This window comes from Antrostomus carolinensis, unplaced genomic scaffold (genome assembly GCF_000700745.2).
Source record: "Antrostomus carolinensis isolate BGI_N321 unplaced genomic scaffold, ASM70074v2 scaffold132, whole genome shotgun sequence".
Lineage (NCBI taxonomy): Eukaryota > Metazoa > Chordata > Aves > Caprimulgiformes > Caprimulgidae > Antrostomus > Antrostomus carolinensis.
In genome coordinates, this window is record NW_010297315.1 from 5,173 (window position 1) to 25,361 (window position 20,189).

Below are 20,189 nucleotides of genomic sequence, written 5' to 3' on the forward strand. Positions count from 1 at the left end.
GGAGTTTTCAAGCTGAATGGTAAGATAGAAGTTCATTTAGAAGATTTTATATTGTTTATACGAAAACATACAAATTTTTCATTTATACATATACTACATATAAAACTCATTGCAATTAGCAAGTATCTTCATCTGGGTATTTACCTTTGTGCATATAGCAAAAAAAGGATGTAGTTAGGGCTTCAAATGAAATACTAAAGTTCAAGACCTTTGTACATGCTAACTAAACCCTTATTCAAATAACTCAAACATTTTTCCTGCTTTTAAAAGATAAGAGATTCAGCTTAAAAATACATTCATAAAACAAAGAGACAATTTTCTCCCTGAGACTACCAGTGCAGGTTACTTTGTGGTAATCTTTGAATGAAAAAAATATAAAAAAGACAATAAGCTCTGGTTTTCTATATGCTGCAGCAAATTTCTCGAGCAACACTGGCACCATAAAAGGTGTAGATTGGAGAATCATGCTCACTAGCTGAAAAAACATTTTCATATATCAGTTTAAGAAGAAGAAAAAACTTTTAATATAGACAAGGAAGGTAATTTAAGTTTTAATGAAAGATCTGTATCTGTAGTAAGAATGGGGAAAAAGTTGGGTGGTTGTTTTTTTTCCACTTCAGACATGAATTTTATCCAAAGCAGGACTATATGCTCAAAATGTAGATTCTTGATTTATGCAGAAATACTCAGTACAGTACTCTAAATGTTTCAATCATTTGGTTTTGTTAGTATTCATAGAAGAAATACATAACTTGTGAGAAAATTTTCTGCCTAAATTAAATGATAAAATGTTTGATTATAACTAGATGGCAAAGCCTCATGAGCAACAGGTAAGGACTCAACCCCCCTCCCCAATGAACAGCTCCTGGTTTGTGGCTTTTCTCAATCTCTTGTCAAAATTACTTTGCTCTGAAGGCTAGCAGCTACACTAGTTTTGATTTATGTCACATTCTTCCTTTTAAATGTTAGAAAGAGACAGTTTTTAAGCTGCTGCAAAGTAATGGAATAGAATTGGGATGCATTAAACATATCCTGCCCAAATTGGAGAGTGATCTATATGTACTTTTTCCTATTACAATTTAAATTGTATTTATAGTAACCATGCAATTACATTACTTTTTGGGGAAAAGCTTTACCTGAAATCAAAGAAAACACATTTATAGGAAAAAGGGGGAAAGCATTATGTTTGTTCTACCAAAATTTATTATGTAGTAATTACAAAGTTTAAAGATTCTTCCATTTGAATAAAAATAATAGTTATAATTACACACATTATATAGTACCATGTCAAGTGATTCCAACAAATATAACATGAGATACAGTGCAGTTTCAAATTAGAAAGACAAATACTTTCTCATTCACAGTGTTTGACAAATTACAGGAAAGATTGTTCACATGAGGGTTTACTTAAGGTCATGCTCTTACAAACAGTCCACATCACGCTGTGCTACAAAAACAAATCGTCTCTCAGAACGTGAAGTACCGGGCCAACCACTCCTGGCGTTGGGGGTCTGATGAAGCCACTGGTGAAGCGTCAGTCTGAGGAGGGCTAAATTAGCAGAAAGGAAAAAAAAAAAAACAATTATCCCACAACTACATAAAAAGTACAAATGTAAGGAGAAAAAAAAAATCAGAGAGAATATTCAGTAAAGAACACAGTCTGTGTTTCACAGAATCACAGAATCACAGAATGTTGGGGATTGGAAGGGACCTTGAAAGATCATCTAGTCCAATCCCCCTGCCGGAGCAGGAACCTAAACAATTTTACACAGGAAGGCGTCCAGGCGGGTCTTGAATGTCTCCAGAGAAGGAGACTCCACAACCTCCCTGGGCAGCCTGTTCCAGGGCTCTGTAACCCTCACTGTAAAGTAGTTTTTTCTCAAGTTTAAGCGGAACCTCCTGTGTTCCAGCTCACACCCTTTGCTCCTTGTCCTATCATTGGGCATCACTGAGAAGAGCCTGGCTCCATCCTCATGACATTCACCCTTTACATATTTATAAACATTAATGAGGTCTCCCCTCAGCCTCCTTCCATGGATTAATTATCGGTGTGCCTCAAGACATGATTTAATGTCGCCCTACAGAATCTGCGATCATCCACTCCATTGGAGAGCATCAGCAGCACGGACAAGTCAGTTCAGAAGCCACATTACAGGCTGGGCAAATAATATTTTGGAAAACATAATTTAAAATCTCATAATCAGCTGTAGGTTTTCAGGAAGAATAAAAATGATTTTATTGGAAAAGCGTGACTGTAGAAGGTCCTCTTTTAGCATCCTTTTCCTGTGGTAAAGTTAATTTTCAAAAATATGATGCAAGCATCATATTTGTAGACATGTGCTCACAAAGACTGGTTGGCAACTGAACAAAAGTACACACTATTTTAATACTTAACACTGATCACAAATATCACTTGTGTCATTGTTCATGCACACATTGGAAATATGCTAATATACTAGGAAAAAAGAAACTGCTGTGCTGCAAACATTTGTTTCCCCCTCAAACGCTTAAAATTCTCACAAAACGAGCAAGAGAGAATACTTAAATCTAATTTCAATTTAATTACACAATTAAGTTCCTATAACAATAAAAATCAGTAATAACATAATCCCTACTGTATCACTTGATAATACAGAGCACAAAACAATTTGGAATAGAAACTCCAGCATCACAGTCCACGAGTTCATGCACATGCATGTTATAGGTATCTAAGCACACTCATGCACATCACATGCACAGGAAAAAATAAGCAACTGTTTTGGTTTTTTTAAAAAAAAGATTGTTTTCTTGAAATAGACTGGTTTTCCTTATCTGTTTTAGATTCTATAACCAGTAGTTTCTAGGTATGTGGTCTTTTGCATTAAACCAAAAGAGAGAGTGAACAATCAACTGTGGAAATGCTTTAAGTTGCCAACTTAGAGGTAAGAGATCAGCACCTACTAAATACAGAGCACAGCGCTTCGGTGCATTGATTATGTAGGCACATAAAGCCAAAAAAGTAAAATCCTGCTTCTAAAACACCATTTTTAAATTATTCAATTCACCATATTAATTTGTGAGATAATTCCTTCACATTTTAATGCTGGTTTTGATAGCTCAGCATTAAGCATCCAAGCATGCGCATTTCCTGTTGCTGTAGTAATGTTACTCCTATGAAACAATTCCATATAGCTGAAGAAAGGGGAAACACAAAACATTCATGTAGCACAGAAAATAGTTTTCTTACATAAAAACTATTATCACATAATACTGAATAAAAGAAATTCTGTGCTAGTATCAACTCCTAAATGACAATCAGTAAATAACACAAACATTTAAAACAATTGTTCATATATGTAAACAATTGGAAGCACATGAATTCTGTTAGAGTATCTAAAGAGGTTTTCAAAGCTCAAGACTTACGAAAAAGTGAGAGAATACTTCACATTTCAACAAGGTCTAAAATAAAAAGGAATACTATAAAGAGGTTACAAATATAATGTAAAAATTAAAAATGCCAGAAGAGTACTTGTACCTCTGAAAGGTTCATAAAGCAAGTGGGATTCAGCTCAATAGGAATGCAAAATTTTCCTGAGTTAAGCAAAAAAAAAAAGAAAAAGAAAAAAAAGATTGGTGAGGCAGTGCTCACCTCAAAAACGTCTTGGGCTCTTTGGGTGGCACTGGCTGTGGTAGTGGTTTGCTGCTGTTGAACTCAATATCGTGGATGGGTGAGTTAGGAATGGGGTCCAGGCGGTTAGGATGTCCATTGCCCACCACTCCGCTAGATTCCAGAGCACTTATATTGGGGACACTCACAAACCTGTTTGTTGATTTATCGTTCTTCTTCTTTTGCTGCATTAAAAATAACAAATGTAAGGAAGGCTTCTTGCACCAGGACAGATGAGGAAATTTGCAAATTTAAAAGCTGTATTGATGGCTTGGGGTTTTTTTTTGAAGGAGAGCAATTGCAACAGATTGGGCTTTTTTTTCCAATTGTAGTTTTACTGTTGACCAGAACTGAACACCACAAATTTTAACAGAAAAATCAAATTTCTGATCAAGATGATTAAGACTTAGTGTAATAATCAATGAATATATTATACGAGATCTTCCAATATAACATTTTGCTCTGTTTAAGACATTTGTCAGTTAGCCTGTTAAATCTTTCATGTCTACTTAAATCTTTTCCTGATATCAGTGAAACAGCTTTGCTGTCAAATGGAATTACAGCAGATTTCAGTGATGAAAAAAGTTAATCTCTCCAACAGGTTTCACCCCATCACTGAGGCACATTTTGGTAACTGGAACATGGAACCTAGAAAAGCAGCTACATATCTTTTAAAGCAATTAGACCCTCACAGTTAGCAAGCATTACAGCAATACTGCTGCAGATAGAAATATTATTGTACAGGAGTTCAGTGTCTTGCACAAGGAAAAGGACAGGCTTCTAATGCTACCACAGCTGCTCCTTCTAGACACCAGAGTCGTCTTCTTTTCTTAATGCTGTCTATACTCTTACTGATAGTATTTCAAAGGGCTCAAAATACTGAAGAATTTTTTTTTTATATCACTATTTTAATCCCCATAACTCATCATACAAAGGAATCAGTATTTATCCTCTCTCTTATATTTTAATGTAGAAAGATGCTTCAAATAATTCTATAGCTTTTTAAAAATAGCTGTGTAACATAACACCACATGTATTTTCTGGCTTCTACCAAATATTCCATGTCCACAAGAAAATATTAATATTTAAAAAGCCTTATTTCCAAAAATAGGATTTTTGAATGAATGGATTCATTTATTCTCATGAATTATGTATTATTTGAATATATAATACTTTCATTCAATTACATATATGTAACCCTAACAAAGCAGCTAGGAGAAAAACCCCTTAAGGGCTTATGAACTACAGAAATTTGAACTAAATAAAGTGAAAGACAAGTGGAATCTCATGTTGTTTCTATATAATATTTTCCAGCAGAATTCCACTTGAAACAGAAGAGCTGCTCTATTCAAGGGTGGGCACAAGTTCAAATGGAGCCAGAGTCCTGTGGTTTGTTTGTACGTTCTTCTGTTTATCTCTCTGCTCACTTTGATTTCAGCGCCTGACCTCTCCAGGGCTGGCAGGTGCAAATGCTACTGATAGTAGCCACACTGGTGGATGGGTTTCTGAAAACACAATTAACAAACCCCAACAATTTAACCAGAAGCTATAATAGAAAAAAAGTCTTTTTTTAAGCATCACAGTGAAAGATCATTAGCTGCAAAGGATTAAACTGAGATCATCCCAGACCCTTTACATCTTCTGTGGTAGCTGAAGAAGCAAAAAATAACATGGTGGAAAAAATAGTTCAATAAAAGTAACCAACTGTATGTAAAATACATTTGCAAGGTCATACACACTGTAATTAAAACAGTGTGTTAAACACACTGTAATTACATCTATGTGCTTCACAGGTGGCTCATTTCTGGAAAATTTATATTATCCACATAAGTGCTTTGAAAAATGCTATAGTTTATATCTTATCTCTATAAAACAATCTATGCTTCTGAAGCAGTCAAATCCAGAGAGACAAAATTTTGTGTATTGTTTCCATGAAATTCATGCAAAGTATCAAGAAACTTCAGATGTATCAATGTAATACTAAACAGATCCATTGCATAAATTAGAGAAGTTCTAATACATCCTGCAATGGCTGTAATTTTGCATTAATATGCAAAGCCTGTAGTAACCTATAAATTCTGTCTTTTTATTACAAAAAAAGAGAAGAGAATGAGATTTTCAGTTTCTTTGTAATTCATTCTCCAATAACACAGTATGTGTTTCGACAAAATACAATAACATAGTCCACAACTCATGAAATGGGAGATCAACATGTTCTGGCATGTGTTTTAAAGTCAGGATTTTAGACAGGATAAAGACAGTTTTAAAGTCTAAACAGTTTGAAGTGATAGAAGCATGTTATAAAAATATATGAATTATCACTCTGGAAATCTGATGTTGGAGTACTTTTCCCAAACACTTCAGATTTCACAAAAACCACAAGCTTATATACTTGATGGTTACATTTCACATTTTTACAAATGAGTGGTTCAGACAAACTTCCAAAATTTTCAAACAACTTTTATCACATAAAAACAAAGCATTCAAATTGTATCTGGCAGTCCTGCTATTGTCTCTTCTGGGCCCAGACTAAGTGCTTTTATGCAGTTACGCTTAAAATTTGGGCATCTGCAGAGAAGCTCGTGAGAGCTGCTGAGCTCCTGAAAAACGTAAGAGAATACTGACAACTTGCAGCAGACTCTGTGCAGAAGTGGGAAACACGCTGATCTGATGTGAAACTACAGGGAGGCTTAGCTAAATAACACAGCCTGATCTCAAATAACAGAGCCAGACCTCCTTTTAAATAATGGAGCCTGAACCTTGATCAATGAAGCTCTCTGGCATCTGAGCTGCTCATGTTGTGCCCCTTGCGTTACTTTCTGCTTCAGAACCTTCTCAAGTTCTTCCGCTTCTACAGCTGGGACAAATCTCTTCCCTTTCCATGCAGGTGAAATAACCTATGGGTTATCACAAGGAGGAAGGAAATGTCAGAGGACTCACTCCTGAAGTGGTGAAAAGAAACAGAATTAAGGTGCCCTACCTGTCTGTGCATGTTCCTCATGAAGGAATGCTGCTGGCTTTTGAAGTGACAGGGAGGCTACTATGCCTGCTTGTGCTGTAGCCTTCACTAGCCACTATCCAGCAGGATGGAGAGAACTGGAAAAGGCTGCTACCAATGTGTTTTCACTCATATAGGAGGTGACCACAACTGAGAAGGCTGTCACTCCAGTTCTCCAGTATTACTCTCTCTTTCTCTATTCAGACTCATTCCATGCCCTTCTCATACTCTTCTCCTTCCCCTTTTTACCCTTACTCTCTTCCTTTAGTGTCCCCTCTCCCTCTACCTTTCTAATGCTCTTCCATCCCGAGCACCACCTGAAAAATGAAATTGCTCTTGCACTTTCCAAACTAACCAAGAAAAATTAGGAAACTAAAACTGCTTACGGGTGTCACTGTTCTCTATCATGTGGTACAGTCTTGCCTGCTGTTGCCTTTCTGTCACTTTTCTATTTTGATTTTGCAGTTTTGTGAGAAGGAACTGTGCTTTATGTCATACGTATCTAGCAAACTCAACAATATCAGTGCATCTCTCAGCAACACAAAAGAAACAAAACTACACAAAAATAAGTAGAGAGACAAATGGAAAACTATGTTCCTTGTTTACAACATGTCTTTTAAGAGTGATACATGTATACACACAGGCACACACACATACAACACATGGATTTCTTCTTTTTACTATATCCTGACTTTAGATTTCTTTTTCTTCACTTTAGCAATGAAGTCCATGGAACATACCTTCACCAATGGATTAATAACACCAACATTAGGGCTTGCATTAAATATTTTGTTGTAGTTAGTCTCCCTGTTAACTAGCTCCAGCTGATAGAACTTTTTGTCCTCCTAAAAAGAAGAACAAATAGAAACTTCTTTTTATGCATTTTCAATCAGTTACTGGCCAAATCTGCCTATAAAATGATCTCAAATAAGTTGATGTTTATGTTTCTAAAGAAAATGGCAATTATAAAAATTGCATTTCATATTTAGTATGTTTTATATATTATTATATGTAAATACAAAATAATTTCTATTTATACAGTTCAGTTGCAGAGCGATCATAGCCTAATGGAAGAAGACTCAGTATAGTTAACTTCTGATCTCTGATTTATTTGGATTTCCTCATGTGGATCCTCTGAATCAGGATCCAATCAGACTAATCTGAGTCAGGGTGTTGTGGTCTAAATTTGGGAAGCTCAGTGGATCAGGAAATTGGTCTTAGAAATCTCATAGAAGAGACTATTTCTTCTGTGGCTTACATGGCTGGCTTATTTCAAGATTGGAGCTAGAAGACATCTGATCAAGGTCATACTGAAGTATTTTTTGTAATAATGTATTATGCTTGATTGTTCAAAACTCTGTATCTAATTAGTTTTACTATGTCCTGGTTTTGCTAAGATAGAGTTAATTTTCTTTTTAGTAGCTAGAATAGCTGTGGTTTAGTTTCAGTGTAAGACTTGTTATGAGAAGAACATTGATAACAGTACTGGTGTTATTAGTTGCTGCTGGAGCTCAAGGCCACCGTGTTTGGCTGGTTCACAGCTGCATTGGGACTGGGAGGGAGAAGCGCAGTGAATAGCAAACCCCAAACTGGCATCTGGTTGTGCCAATGAAATATTCCATATCATATCACGTCATATCAGTATAGTAACCGGCGTTGACCAGAAATCAGGGGTATTCCCTCGGGGATCGCTCGGGCTCGCTCTTCCAGGGTTTCAGTTTCGGGACTGTCTCTGCTCTGGGATCACTGGCTGGCACAGGCTGGGCATTGGTTAGTGGGTGGTGAGCAACTGCACTGTGCATCACTCAATTGTATATTGTTATTACTGTTCTTATCATTATAATTTTATTTTAATTAGTAAATGGTTTTTATCTCAACCCGTGAGTTTCCTTGCCCTTTTCCTTCCAATTCTCTCCCCTACTCCCTGAGTGGGGGGAGGGGGAGAGAGCAGGCTGTGTTTGGCTGCAAGCAAAAAGGGTGAATCCACCCAAACCACCACATACTATTATAAGTCATAGGAACCATAGGAATAATGTGTTAAAGAACATGAATAACATTCTAGCAGGACTGGTTCTTTAAATAAATTTAAAACACTTTGAATTAGGTTAACTTTCATATCTGTCAACATATTAAACCAAGAGAGCATAAAAGTCTTACAATCAATTTCTTTATGAGTTGGTCCCGCTCTGCAATTAGGTCTTTCAGTTCTGAGATGAGCTGCAAGTCTTCTGGTCTTGATTCTCTGTTTTTATATTTTTCTTCCATTTCTTCTAAACTTTATAGGAAAGAAGAATACCCCCTTAGCCTGATCCAGTGTTAAATGATAAGTGAACAGTCACATCTTAGCACAAAAGAGAGTTCAAGGAGTAAAAACCAAAGATTACTTTTTTATCACCATGAAGTAAATTAATTTCTATGTTATCAATCATCTTTAGCTAGTTTTGTTTTTTTTTTTTTTTGTTTTTTTTTTAAAAAAAGGATCAAGAATAACCACAACATTTTCTCCAGTAACTAATAATCTGGGTAAAATTCTAAAAACTTAACATTCTTCTTGTACGTGCAGTACTAGATGTTTGAAAAAGGCCTCCTGGAAGTCAAACTGAAAATAAGGCATTCAAGACCATAATATGGACCGTAGAATTCCAGAAGACACAGCTAAGATTGATTCTTATGTAAAATACAGGGACTATATTGCATTATATTTAATATTAATGTCAATTTTTAAAGCTGGCAATTCACTTTCTTGATGAAGAAAACAAACAGTATCATGGTTCTTTTCATAGATGACTATTTTGAATAAAGATGCATGCTTGTGATACTGGAGAAACTGGACAGACAGAAAAGGCTGGCACCATCTTCCTCAGTTTATGTGGAACATACTGGGACAAAGATATCCAAGAACAGTGAAGACTAACAGGTAACTAATTCCTCTCCAGAAAAGCAACTTAGTACCATTAGAGGTGAAATAAAGGAATGAGCTGCAAAAGAAAAGCAATAACACTTGGATATTAGGATATGTGGATTAGGAGAAATGTAACAATTGATAAACACTTGAAAAAAATAGGAGGAAATCTGAAATGCCTTGTGGGAAAGCATTAAAGGAGACAACTGAAATAAGCCAACTGAGAGAGGAATTGTACAAGTAACTGCAGAAATCTCCTTGTTTCTTCTTAAAGAAAAAATTTTGAAGACAAGACAATTTCAAATGACAGTGTCTCTTTGAAACATGAATATAATGCTCATGATGCTAATAAACCTTGTTCCAAAGGAAACTACTAAAATACTTGTCAGCCCTCATGTAGATTGGTGAACCAAGTTTCAGAACAGGTTCAGGAAATTTAACAAACTTAATGAAAAAAGAAATTTAAGAATAATCTATGAATTTAAGGTGTCTATGTCAGCTCAAACTTAATTCCACAAGACACCTAGGAGTAGACATAATTTCTCACTTTAGATAAATATTTTTCCTTCAGAAGCCAGCTATGTGATTTTTAGAGTTGCATCTGAAAGAAATGTTCATATTAAATTATATTTATAACCTCCAAATAACCTGTAGATAATCTGAGGAGATTATATAATGTATTTACATAAAACATGAATGTGAACAACTGTGACCATGTTTATTTGCAGAAAAGGCATTTGACTCAGCAGAACAGAAATATGCTCAGCTGGCTTCATTTTTCTGTATACATTTTACGCTGGGTTAAGCTACTGTATACAGAGCCCCAGAAGATAGTACACAGTTACGCACAGCTGTCATTTTATTTTCAGATATTTCAGAGAACTGAAGTTTTTTTCTGTTTCAAAGGGATAATATGTAATTTAAATACTCTACTTGTAGAGCCTAATTAATGACACCCACTCTCAATTACTGTAAGATAGATTCTCAATTTCATATGAGGATAAATTTCTTCACTGAAAGGCTTGTCAAGCATTGGAATAGGCTGCCCAGGGAAGTGGCTGAGTCACCATCCTTGGAGGTATTTGAAAGATGCGTAGATGTGGTGCTTAGGGACATGGTTTAGTGGTGGACTTGGCAGTGTTGGGTTTGAGGTTGGTCTCCATGATCCTAAATGTATTTTCCAACCAAAATGATTCTATGATTCTATAAATGTTCACAAGGTCAAGCATTAGGTGCGACCTAACCTGGAAACAGTTACTTGAGAAATAGCTGCATAAAACTCTCATTTATTTTTTTTTCTTCCCCCCCCCCCTAGTTTGCTCTTTTGAGAACTCCTTGCTTCAGTGTAAGCAGAGAGACAGAACACACTGAAAGCCAGGTCAGGGCACCCTGGATGACGTTTGCTGCCTTCAGGCCAGTGGCTGCTTCCTTGCAGCTCCAAGCTGAGCAAGAACCAGAGTAGGGAACCAACTAAATTCAGAAAATTTCAGGACACTGAAAAACAAGCAACTTAATGAGAGAAAAAGTCAGGGTAAATAGTTCCAAAGCCTAATTCTGGTGGCTGCTCACAGGCATGTTTCTCATACAAGATAAATGCAGAAAGCAGGAGGTAGTTTACACCTAATTTACTGAATGGCAAGTTACAACATTTATCAGGGCACAAGAGTGTGCATGTGGACAATTACAAGGGAGTAAGAACTAGGAATTTTATACCCATCTTATTTTAAGATAATTTCTGAGTGCTTATAATCAAAAAAGAATTAGATGCATTTGGGCTTTATTGTCCATTTTAAATTGATATTTACTTAAAAAAAAAAATTCTGTCATATACTTAGAACCAATTATTTTTCCTGCCATAAGTCTTTTGTGCTGCAAATACACATCTCTCGGTGGTGATAACTTTGTGTCAGGAAGCCCTCAACGCACTATGAACCCTCGGCCAGAAACCCTGACCAAAGCAGTTACATCTCAGGCAGAAATAAAGAATGAAGGATGTGAAAGACAGGAAAGCACTGGCCAGACAGCACACTACTTCTGCCCAGAGGTGGCCTTACCCCAGGTGGCATTTTGACTCAGAGACACTTTAAGTAGTCTGTTATTGTTATGCTCATATAATCCATTTCAGACACTAATAGTCTTTATGTTAGCAAACCTGAAAATGTTTGCATTGCTTGAGCTATGATCAGACTTCTTAACAGCAAATACTGTGTTTATAAACTTAAAGAAACTCTTGTGTGCTCAAAAAGATGTATTACGAGTTTGAGAAAAAACATTTGAAATAATGTTTTCTCCAGTTTTCTAAGAACTACACAGATTTAATCTTTCCTACTTGAAATTTTTCAGTCTCAAATCCCTAACAATTTATCTCACTAAATTCCCCTACAGCTTATAGAATCGTGTTGCCTAAAGAAGGCAAGATTAGGCCCCATACTTGATTGAGGTTTTTGCACACCTGCATCTCTGCAATATCTTCAGCAACTTATGGACACTAGAATAAACTATTAACTCAAATGCAGCTACATACAAATTTTTTAACACAACAAAACTTACGAAATTTGTAAAGCTGAATTAATTTCCTTGAGCAGCTCTTGGGTCTTATTAAAATCTGCCAGCATGCTTTGTTTTTCTCTGATGTGATCTGCTGCCAAGACATCCAGCTCTTTCTCATGTTTCTTGCTTAAATCTTGCTCATGCATCCTGTTTAATTTATTTTTTGTTAAAAAAAGAGTTATTCTAAAATCAGACTCATTTGTTCATCACGATTTTCTGCCATGTTTCTAATGGCTTTTACACAATATCCGACAACACAGAAGGAACTACTGATTCATCAAAACCCACTACTTACTGTCCTTCTAGCTTATTTCATGGAAAATGCATCTCCTTTAATGCTTTTTAAAATAAACAAACAAAATGAATTGAAAAAAAAAACCCAAAAACAAAAACCAAAACACCAAAACCCAGATTTGAGCAGACTGTTACTAAAATATGCCAAAAATGTATCACTGAAATACAGCTTAACAGTATAGTAATATTCACTAATTTTACTAGTAATGGGCATAGCTTTTTCTAAAGACTAAATGATGTATAGCATCACTTGATTAAGAGGATAATTTAAAAGCTGCAAATGGTAAAATGTCTGAAGTAAAACAATACATGAAACAATATATATATATTTGAGTTTATAGTGGAAAACAGATCATACCTGATCTGTTGATTGGATTCACTGCGTATTCTAAGAACTTCTTTCCCTTTAAACTCTAATTCCTTGGTCAATGCACTTATATTTTCATGAAGATGGAGAATCTCTTTGTCCAGTTCAGCTATATGATGGTCTCGATGTCTCAGTTCATCTTGCAGATCTGATATTCGGCATAAAAATTCTTTCTCCTATGATATAAGTAGCAGCAGCAAAAAATATTTTAAATAGACTTGTCTCTCAGAAGCACAATACTTGCACAGTACAGTAACAGCTGAGCAGAATTTTCCATTCAGTAGACATTTTTTCCAGTTTTTGATGCTGACATATATGTTAATTAAAACTGAGGGGTTTTTTTATTGTGTACAAGTACAAATAAAGAAGAAATCAAAGTTATGTAACAAACAATTTCCACTTGTGAGGAAATTTTAAGCCTGTCCTTGTCATTGCCTGTTAAAGTTTGCACAGTTCACCACATTTTCCTTTTGCCCACACATACAACAAACAAACAGATACTGCTTCGAACCAGAGGGCTGGGCATTTGGCATTTTCTCTCTCATCAACATATGATACAGAGAAACATTTTTCCCCTTTACAACCCCATATAATGGGACAAAATAGCTCAAGATGTATGCCCTGCACCAATGAATACTATGATTCAGAAGTCTCCCATCTTATGTATATATAAATATAAGGGTCATAAATATCTGACAGCAGAAAACATGCCAAATAGTTTATATAATATTTATATTGTGTCCAATAAATCAATAAAAGTCATTCTTTTTGCATAAAAAATTCCAATGAAGCTAACATCTAGGAAACTCCTCTGGAACCCATCCAATGGTTTTGGTAATGACTGTCCTCAGTTTAGAAAAAGTCTGTAATAAAATCAACCTTTCCAGAGTTTTCAATTTCCATCTATTCCACTTCTTACAGTTTCACAATAATTAATGACCATATAGTTTGCACAGACAGAAAATCAGCAGATATTTCAAAGTAGTTTTATGCACATTTGTGTTTTTTGCCTTCACGCATCCAGGAAATAAAAACATATCCTAATGTACAAATTTTATAAGACATCTTATAATAACTCTCTACACCTCCCCTTATGTTAAAGTTATAAGAAACAGCAGTGGAAAATTTATATCCACATATTTAAATATTTCAAAAACTAGCAAATATAATCATCCTGCTCAGACTTCTCTGCATCTAGTTCAGCTCTGATCCTATGAACTGATGAGCATTCTAACACAGGAAAACACAGTTAATTGCTTTGCCCTCTGTACAACTAAAGCTCATCCTTAGCAGCTCATTGTACTAAGGCCAAAAGTACATGGCATTTGGTTGGATCAAACACTTGCTCTTGTAATTGAAACTTTTTTTCCTAACATCTCCTTTAGGTGTCTCACTCTAGGCTTAAACAACACAGGACTGAAACTATATCCTCCTAAATCCTGCATGGTTTTGTTCACTGCTGACAGCACAACATTTTTGCCTCTAGTGCTCACACTTTTAAACCAGCAAGGAAGAGAAAAAGAAAGGCTCGTCTTTGGCTTTGTCTTTTTTTGTGTAAAGGCTATAACCAACTAAACCTGTTTCCTCTGTTAATATATTTCTAAAACCACTCCACCTCCTTGGTGCTGGACTATCAGTAAATCAACCCTGAGAAGCCTATGGTATAGGCAAATAAATTTATCTTCCAGTCCTCTTATTTCCAGGAGTCAGGCTTCCTTTCAGTAGAGATCAAGCTTTGAATTTTTAGTTACTACTGGAAAAACTGATTGTATATAAAGTGAAAAATAAAAGATAAAAGTGAATGAATCTGTTTGGTGCTGAAAGCAAAGGTAGTCCATACTGGCTTTGGGATTTGGGTGTTTGTTTGGGGTTTTTTGGGTTTGGGTGTGGGTTTTTTTAATAAACAGTTGCAAGCTGTTACATCGTCTTCTCTGCTTTCTTAGGTGCTATTTTATCTTTTCCAATTTGGCTCCTGAGAAAAAAGATACTAAGCTATCTCTTAAATTTGAAGCAATCATTTGGTTTTAAGCAACCAGTTCTTTGCCATATCACTTAGGCTTCACAGAAACAGCTTTTTCATTTTTAAGTACTGCTGAATTGGCCTTTTCTCGCTCGGCAAGTCAGTGTGCTCCCAGATGGCTGCTCAACTCTGAGAGGAAACTGCCTTGATACAGGACCATTTACCTACTAGGCTTTGAATGAAGTTTGCTGAAGGAAGAAAAAGCTAAGCAAGGTAGTTCAGGTAAACTGGTAGGGATGCACTATCTGCTGGTGCTGGCTGACTTTGAAGGATTACACGTTTGTTTGTTCACAACAGTTCTTGCCTCCAGCTAACAGAAAACAAATACTGATTGTGCAATTTTACAGTCAGTTGCTAGCAATGCCTCCTACCTGTCGCCTGCCCAGTTCTATGCTTCTTTCAAGCTCCATTTTGGCAGCTACCAGTTCTTGTTGATGGTTGTGCCTTAGCTGGTCAATTGCTGCTGCATGTTGATGATTCAGCTCTGAGCGCAATGAAGCTAGTTGCCATGAACAAAAAGAAAAGTTTATTTTACATCAATTAACAGTAACAGTTCAGCTCCCTCCAGCATTGCTGCTGACCTAACACACTCTTTACATCAGCTAAGCAACTGTCCTGTCCTTCTATTCCTGTTATTTTCCGAAACATTCTCCATCATGAAACGTGGTGGGTTATTCCTTCCAAAAAAACTTAAGGGTAAGATTTTTCAAAAGTGAACAGTTTGGTCTTACCTGTTAAGTCTTACACTGATTTTAAGAGGAACAACTAGGTCAACATTGAATGACTAAGATACACTACAGTATTGTAATACACAGACACGTATGTATATATATGTGCATGTATATTTCTATGAGTAGAAATAATGTTTTTGGACCCACTTGCAAACTTGAAAACCATATACCTAACATAGCCTTTCCTTCATCCTCCAGCTCAAATCGTAGAGTCTGAATTTCCTGTTCCATCTCCAATTTGAAGCCTTCCATGGCTTGTTTATGTGTTTCTTTCAGTGCCTGGAGTTCTTCTGAGTGCTTCTGTTGTAAGCGTTCCTCTAATTCCTATGAAATCAAAATTGACAAAATTTATTCTACACCAGCTTAGGGAATTTATAAAATATTAACCAATAAACAACTGGCAACAAAAAGCAGGCACTGGCATACTCTAGAAACTATTTAAAATGCACTAATATTGCTCATATTTTCTTCTTTCACTAAGGTATCCTACTACTATATCTTTTCAGTGGCTGATGCTTATCAATATCACCTGTGCACAAAAACTCTGTTCTGCTCACAGTTGGAAATGAGAAAAAAACCCCAATCTGTAGATATATTTACACTAGCCAGCAATGTGATAAGATGCAGATCCATAGATTGGTCTAGTGTGCATGCAATATACATTTCTGGATTTTGGCTCCCCATTGACACCCATGTTTATTCCCTACTGAAGTGTATGAGACAATGTTCCTAGTGCACAACGTCTAGTTTCATTTCGAACAAAAGGAATCCACTTTGTGTTCTCCAAGACCAGTTATGATGTGAACCAAAGTACACGAAGTGTACTTTGGAAAATTGATTGCAAAGCTACACTCTAGATCTGAACTTAAAACTTAAAACACACACCCTATTAAGTACCATGCACTGCCAAAATTTCAATTTTAAAGCTCCTTTAGTCAAGAGTTAAAAAAAAGAAAGACCAACAAAAAAACCCCACACACTATCTTGGGTATGACATTGTTCTTGACTTGAATTTTCTCTTGGAGGTTGCAGAACATAGTTTATACCATTTTTAACATAAGGAAAGTATAAAATACCTTACAAAAGGTGTCAATTGACAGGAAATATCAGAAAACATATGTGAAATTAGGTAACCATAACAGAAAATACAGAGAAACCTATTCCAAATCAAAACTAGAATATAATATTACGGATAACAATGTCAAGCGACTGTAAAGAGATGTGTGTATTGATAATAATTTTACATATATATACACCTATATATATATATGCATATACTGGTAGAATATAAAGCAAGACATGAAACAATGTCACTATCAGAGATGACTTTCAATATGTCTTAATCAGATTCAACTGGATAAAAACGTTACCCTAAGACATCAGCTGAAAAGGAAATTTAGTAGTTATGCAGATACTTTTCTTTACTAATTCTGTGTACATAAATTGCTAAAATGGCAAGATTCTCTACATAATTTGGAACATCCATATGAACATGCCTTTTGTTCTTGCTCTTTTGTTTCTTCCATGTTTTGAAAGGCAAGGATATGGGCTTCCTGAAGTGACTTATGCCTTTGCTGATGCTCCTCTTCTAATTCCTGGATCTCCTGAGTCAGCCTCTGTCGCTCCTGACTGAACTGGGCTTGTAGCTGTTGCAAAGAGCTCTGTGACTGGGAAAGCTGCATCTCCAGATTCTGCTTCAGTAAGGAGATCTAACCCACAACAGAACAGCAAATATCCATTAGTTATTAATACTAACATCAACTCTGAAAAAAAACAGTCAAAAGAAGAAAACATTTGAAATTTTAAAGCCAGAACGTTAACTAAAAGACAGACAAGGCAGCGTCATCCACCTACTGAATTTGTTGTTAATATTGTATCTCAGAGATATAATAATTACATTTAAATAGTTTTGTAAGGGCTATCCATCAGTTCATACTACAGCACCATCTGTAACACAATTTTTCATGGCCAAATTATCAAAATTTACTTCTAGTTTTTGTATAAAGATCCATAAAAATGACACTATCAAGGTCTGAAATCAAACACTTGATTGTTAAGATAAACTATTCAGGGGAACACCACATCAACTCTGTAAGGAAAACCCTGCAGTTGATAGGGGAAGATAGCCTGTGACATCTAGATTGACTGATTTTTGTATCTTTTGATAGGATATGGTCCTATCTTACTGGCAATTTTCTCATTTAAGGAAAAAAAAAATGGTGGCATATCACTTTACATCACAAATAAAATGTTACACTTGATGGATTTCCCCTATGCACTTTTTTTTTTTTTGTTAGTTCAGTCACCATGACTGATTTTTCTGCTGGTTTTCAAGATCTAAGCAATCTTAGTCACAAATACTTGATTTTAGAAATGATGCTTTTCACCCAGCAAGCACTTTAATACACCAGAGTACACTGTACTCCTTGAAAAAGTCCCCCTTTTTTTTTATAATAATGTGATACTTTGTTCTTCACATCAGATTGCATCTTTTCAGACTGAAAATACTAAACCTGTATTTCCTTTAAAGCCAAATATGAGAAAGATACCCTCCAATTCTGGAAACAAGAATTAACCAAAACAGAATTTTGCTACAGTGACTCAAAGGAAGGAAAAAATAAAATTGCTATGTGACAAAGAATTTGAATCAGTAAGGACAGCTTTCAAGCCTCAAGAGCATTACATAAAATTGAATTATAAATGAAAGTCTGATAGTGTCATTTGATTCAGCATATCTTAAAGTTAATTATGACAAATTAATAATGACATGGCACATCAATTTAGTGATTTAAAGAACGTTTAAACCTATCACTTAACAAAAATTAACAGCAGCATACCAAGGACAACTTGCAGCATGAACGTTATTGTCAAACACGTGGGTTGGTTTTTTTCAGAAGGGCACAGCTTAAGCAGATTTGAAATAAAAAAAGCTACACTTAAAGGAAAATTAGCACTAAAAACAAGCAAATTAATTTGAATGAAATTAGCATGGCTCATTGCATTTCAAATTCACCAGGTCTTTGTGTCTGGGCATATATACTCTACTTTCTAAGTATACTGTATCAACAGTATTTTACTTTAGATACCTTTGAAACAGATTTGCTACAGTTGAAGGAGTATAGTGAAGGCCTATACTACATTCTGTAATCTCAATTATACATGTAAAACCTTTTCCTAAGTACATTAAATATAAATATCACATACAAATTGTACAGTGTCAGACCAAAGGTTTGTCCAATCTCCTGTTCTGCCTCCAGAAATGGCCAGCCAGGGTTAGCCAGAGAAAACAAGGCCAAGGTATAAAGGTAGGGATCTTGACTCCGACGTCTACCAGCATCCAGAAATCTTTCTTAAAGCAGAAGAGGTATTTTGAGGCAAATTAATGGAAGAAATGTTTAATACAAACACTACCTGAATCCATAAAACCTTTTAGTACACACAATATCCCGTGGCAAGTTCCACGTAGATGTGCCATGACATGACAACCTCTATAATACTTGTAATGGAGGAGTCAAAAGAAATTCTCTTTTCATTTACTCTGTTCTACTCATAATTCTGTAGATCTCCATCATTTTCTGCCTTACACCCTTTTCCATACTAAACAGTTTTGGCTTAATGAGTTGCTCCTTGTATGAAAGCTATTTCATATCTATCATCACATTTCTCCTACTTTTGCCCCTTTTCTACTATTTCTTTTTAAAATTAGGTGACTAAAACATGATAAGGTATTTAAAATTAGAATAAATTCTGCTTTGTATGGTTTTACACGCTATTTCTCTGTTTCTCTCCTATATTCCTCATGTTTTATTTGCTTTTGCGACTCCTACTCAGTGAGCACTGAGGTGATGTTTTCATGGAATTATTTCTCACAGTACCCAAACCTACTCTTTAGTTTTAACAAGTCAAGGTAAGGTTCATCATTTTACACAAGAAGTTAGCATTTGGTTTTTTGTTTTTTTTCCCTTGTGTATCACTTTGCATTTATCTACACTGAATTTCATCTGTCATTTTATTGCCAAGTCCCTTGGCTTTTTACAGCCATTCTGTAATTCTTCAGTCTTTGTCCTTCCCACCCGGAATAACCTTTTATAAGCTGCAAACATTCTCACTGTACTTATTCGTAAACAACTTGTAAAAGAAAATATGTTGAACATCAGTGTAACTCCACTGATAATCTACCTTCACTGTGGTAATACTGTATTTAATACCCATCTTTCAACCAGCTGCTTATCTATGCAGAAACTTCCCTTTGTATCATGGCGTTTTAATTTCCTCAGAAGCCCCAGAAATCCTCAGCTGATCTCTCTCAGCACACCATGGCCAGGGCTGCCGGGCTGGTCAGACAAACCAATAATGCAACCACATATTGTATTATTTCTCTCCAACCCTAGAAACTCACTCCACTGATGCAGTTAGTTTGCACCATGCAAATGCCAGGATGGCCAGCCCTGAATCTGCATCTGCGTATTATCATCTGGCATTGCAATGTGCTGTTGTCTTCCTTCTCCAGGAAATAAAAAAATCTATTTTATCTAAACTCCCCTTTGATCTACTCACATCTCCATCTACTCTAATTCATCCCACATTCACTGTTGGGCGCTTCTATCTTTCCTCAACTTTCTGTACCCTCATACCTACCCGGGTCCTTCTTTTCAAATAAAGCCTTGCCTTTATTTCCTGT

At 35.8% G+C, this 20,189-nt stretch overlaps 1 protein-coding gene across 3 annotated transcripts in view; it reads right to left on the reverse strand.

Annotated features, from left to right (window-relative positions):
- Nucleotides 1-1,188: 1,188 nt before the first annotated feature.
- Nucleotides 1,189-20,189, reverse strand: part of FAM184A (family with sequence similarity 184 member A) — a 47,663-nt gene continuing 28,662 nt past the window's right edge. Inside the window, exons 9-17 of one of the 3 annotated variants that reach the window (XM_010162059.1) lie at nt 17,005-17,217; nt 15,679-15,832; nt 15,149-15,276; nt 12,749-12,933; nt 12,097-12,243; nt 8,802-8,919; nt 7,385-7,489; nt 3,629-3,831; nt 1,189-1,549 (exon numbers count right to left, since the gene is read on the reverse strand). In XM_010162059.1, the coding sequence (XP_010160361.1) occupies nt 1,468-1,549; nt 3,629-3,831; nt 7,385-7,489; nt 8,802-8,919; nt 12,097-12,243; nt 12,749-12,933; nt 15,149-15,276; nt 15,679-15,832; nt 17,005-17,217 (1,335 nt within the window). In that variant the 3' untranslated portion in view covers nt 1,189-1,467. The remainder of the gene's footprint in view (nt 1,550-3,628; nt 3,832-7,384; nt 7,490-8,801; nt 8,920-12,096; nt 12,244-12,748; nt 12,934-15,148; nt 15,277-15,678; nt 15,833-17,004; nt 17,218-20,189) is intronic. The other 2 variants (XM_010162056.1, XM_010162058.1) reach the window with 2 other exon arrangements.